The sequence below is a fragment of the Vitis riparia genome, chromosome 18 (genome assembly GCF_004353265.1).
Source record: "Vitis riparia cultivar Riparia Gloire de Montpellier isolate 1030 chromosome 18, EGFV_Vit.rip_1.0, whole genome shotgun sequence".
In the NCBI taxonomy this organism is placed as follows: Eukaryota; Viridiplantae; Streptophyta; class Magnoliopsida; order Vitales; family Vitaceae; genus Vitis; species Vitis riparia.
In genome coordinates this window covers 20,079,689-20,083,199 of record NC_048448.1, presented here as the reverse complement: position 1 = coordinate 20,083,199, position 3,511 = coordinate 20,079,689, and the positions used below count along the sequence as shown (strand labels likewise).

General features: G+C 36.9%; 1 protein-coding gene across 1 annotated transcript; it reads left to right on the top strand.

The window, feature by feature from the left end:
* The first annotated feature begins 282 nt into the window (after positions 1-282).
* LOC117906434 (laccase-15-like) lies at positions 283-3,114 on the top strand. Its single transcript, XM_034819457.1, has 6 exons — positions 283-421; positions 672-823; positions 1,085-1,329; positions 1,422-1,550; positions 1,857-2,807; positions 2,947-3,114. Exons 1-6 carry the CDS (start codon positions 320-322, stop codon positions 3,075-3,077), a joined length of 1,710 nt encoding a protein of 569 aa, XP_034675348.1. The 5' UTR covers positions 283-319; the 3' UTR covers positions 3,078-3,114.
* The last annotated feature ends 397 nt before the right edge of the window (positions 3,115-3,511 follow it).

Here is a 3,511-nt window from a genome sequence, read left to right as displayed (position 1 = left end):
CTGCTCTTGGAAGAACATTCAAAACCAATACACATTCAAATTACTTCTCTTATATTAAAAAAATCATCTTGTTGTACCCCAGGAAAATCATCTTGAATAGATTATGAATTATATATTAAAAAAGTACATCAAAAGTTCGAGAGAAACCGGCTGTTCAGCTTTCACCAATTCCAGTTTTGGTTCTCTCCAGCCTCTATAAATACCTTTAAGAATTCATCTATTCATGTCAAAGAGAAGATAAGTCGTGCTTATTAGAAATAGTAAGAACATTGAAGGAGTTGTGTTTAGGACAAGAGAAGAGACTTTTATTCCAAAGAAGATGTGGCTGATCATGAAGGTTTTCCTCTTGCAAATTTTAGCGTTTCTACTTTTTGGTGGTGGCATCCATTGCCAAGCTTCAACTCGTCGGCTTACTTTTGTGGTAAATACTATATATGATTCTAGCCTTAATGCCATCTTCTGTTCATAATATTTAGGGAGCAGTATGGCTCTCATTTTCCACCGTATGACCCTCATGGAGTCTTCGGGTACCTTGGTGTCATTGAGTCATTCATGCATGCTATCAATTTCTAATTGGTTATACACTTGCATGGATGGATTGATGCAACTATTCATGCATGTAATATTTCTTTTGGGATGAGGTTACATGGTTAATTTTTAATTGGTTGCAGGTGAAGGAAGCTTCATATACAAGGCTTTGTAGCACCAAGAACATCTTAACAGTAAATGGACAATTTCCGGGACCAACTATATATGCTAAGAAAGGAGAGACGATCATTGTCGACGTTTATAACAGGGGAAAAGAAAATATCACCATTCATTGGTAGGTCCTATGCGTGTGTCAGAGAAAGATACCGGTCGGTAGTGGGCCTGCATGACATATATTATTTTATTTCTAAGAGGGGGTTGTAATGCATTGCTTTGCAAATAAAGTCAAATTTAAAACAATATTTTAGGGTTATTTGCATTAGTTCCATTGAAATACAATTGATGCCTCTTGTTACTATGATAGTATGTTGCTACATGTCATCTTTTGTTAGTCCGAAATTAGTACTAGTTTTAACATATAGTTATTATTTTGCAGGCATGGGGTGAACATGCCTAGATATCCATGGACAGATGGTCCCGAGTATATCACGCAATGCCCAATTCAACCAGGGTCAAAGTTTAGCCAGAAGATCATCCTTTCCTCTGAGGAAGGCACTCTATGGTGGCATGCTCACAGTGACTGGACTCGAGCCACCGTTCATGGAGCTATAATCGTCTATCCCAAGAATGGAACCAAGTATCCATTTCCTAAACCTAACGCAGAAATTCCCATCATATTAGGTATAAGTGTAGTTACTTGTAAAGGTTAATTTACAAATCATGAATTAACCAACAAAGCGAAATCTAAAATTATTAAAGTTGTTGAAATGCAGGACAATGGTGGAAGAGTGATGTGAATGCAGTTCGAGATGAAGGTCTTGCAACCGGAGCTGACCCAAATGCCTCTGATTCTTTATTGATAAATGGACAACCCGGTGATCTACTTCCATGCTCAAAATTAGGTACAATTTAAGTTTAACTTCCCATTTTTAAATTGTACATGATTTCATTTTCTTGTATGTTGACCATATTACTTTTTCTTATTAACATCAACATATTTAAAGCTTAATGCTAAGAAAGAGGAATATAGCTATGAGGATGGTAGAGCCATGATTTAACACATGAGAAAAGGCTAGTCCAAATATAATTTTGAACTATGGAGCCAAATTTACACCCCTAATCACTTCATAATTGGTGGATCCTCATGGAAACTTTTTCTTTTTCTTTTGGCTAGTCATAAGTATACAACTTTCCCTTTCTAATTACAGGCACATTCAAGCTAACGGTCGATCATGGAAAGACCTATCTACTTCGTATAATCAATGCTGCCTTGCACGAGGCTCTCTTCTTCTCTATTGCCAAGCATAAAATGACAGTGGTTGGAACAGATGGTAGCTACACGAAACCATTGACACGAGATTATATCACAATATATCCTGGCCAAACCTACGATGTCTTACTAGAAGCTAACCAACACCCGGATCACTATTACATGGCAGCTAAAACTTATTCCATTGCCCCGAAAGCTCGTAATTTTTATGATAACACAACCACCACAGCTATTGTACAGTACAGGGGATACTACACTCCATCTTCACCTCTCTCCTTGCCTCATTTGCCTGCATACAATGACACAAATGCATCGGTTCAGGTCATGGCCGGCCTTCGAAACTTAGCAGATGCGGAACATCCTTGCAATGTCCCATTGAGCCCGAGCACTAAACTGATTTACACTGTTTCTATGAACTCATTCCTATGCCCCAATAATTCATGTGCAGGGCCCAATGGGACGCGGTTCTCTGCAAGTATAAACAACATAAGCTTCCAATTCCCTACAATTGACATACTACAAGCTTACTATTATAACATCAGTGGTGTATATGGAGATAAATTTCCTAGCGTTCCACAATTGGTGTTTGATTTTACCACTGATATTCTTCCCTTAGAGTATCAGACGCCGAAAAACGGAACAGAAGTAAGGGTGCTCGAGTATAACTCCACAGTGGAGATTGTTTTTCAAGGGACAAACTTGATTGCAGGGACACACCACCCCATGCATCTCCATGGATACAGCTTCTATGTTGTTGGATGGGGATTTGGGAATTTCGATAAAAATAGGGATCCATTGCGCTACAATCTGGTGGATCCTCCCCTTCAAAGTACCATATCTGTTCCTACGAAAGGTTGGGTTGCAATCAGATTCGAGGCATCCAACCCTGGTATGTTGCAAGCACTCATGTGAATTTAAAAAAAAAAAAAAAAAAACCCTTGAAACTGCCAACCTGCATACCAAGGAAATAATTTTTCTTAATATTGCAATAAGTTAGGTGTAATGTTGGTATATTTTCTCTGTTGCAGGAGTGTGGTTCATGCACTGCCATGTAGAACGCCATGTGACTTGGGGCATGGGAACTGCGTTCATAGTGAAAAATGGTAAACACCCAGAAGCTCAAATGTTGCCTCCGCCATCCGACATGCCACCATGTTGAAGTTGCAAAGAATTAACATGCCAAAGATTTCATTGAATGTTTGCATTATTCAGATTTCATTATTTATTTTTTGTTCAAAAAAGTTGTAGAATATTGTCTAGGATTATTAGATAATTTGTCAATTTCTTGGATTGTTAAAAGTCTATAAAGATAATGTTGTAGAATAATCTTTGAGATATGCAATGGTGGAATTTGCCATGGAAGTCTTGATTTGACAACTTTTGCCCATTCCAATTTTATTCAACATGATAAAATATCATGTTGTATTAGAAAAGTTTGAAATTATCTTTCATTTGACATGTTTTACTTTTCCATATTTGATTCCAATTTCAAACAAGGTTAGGTATCATATTAATAATTAAAAAAAAATTATAAATGATACAGTTTAAAGTAATTAAATAAATCAAATATTTAAAAATTAGACTATGATCTAA

What these genes read in the sequence shown, in the direction of transcription:
- LOC117906434 (XM_034819457.1), top strand. Translation starts at nt 320, where the DNA reads ATGTGGCTGATCATGAAGGTTTTCCTCTTGCAAATTTTAGCGTTTCTA. An exon ending in CTCGTCGGCTTACTTTTGTG is followed by an intron (nt 422 to 671) that starts GTAAATACTATA and finishes AATTGGTTGCAG; the next exon opens with GTGAAGGAAGCTTCATATAC. An exon ending in GAAAATATCACCATTCATTG is followed by an intron (nt 824 to 1,084) that starts GTAGGTCCTATG and finishes ATTATTTTGCAG; the next exon opens with GCATGGGGTGAACATGCCTA.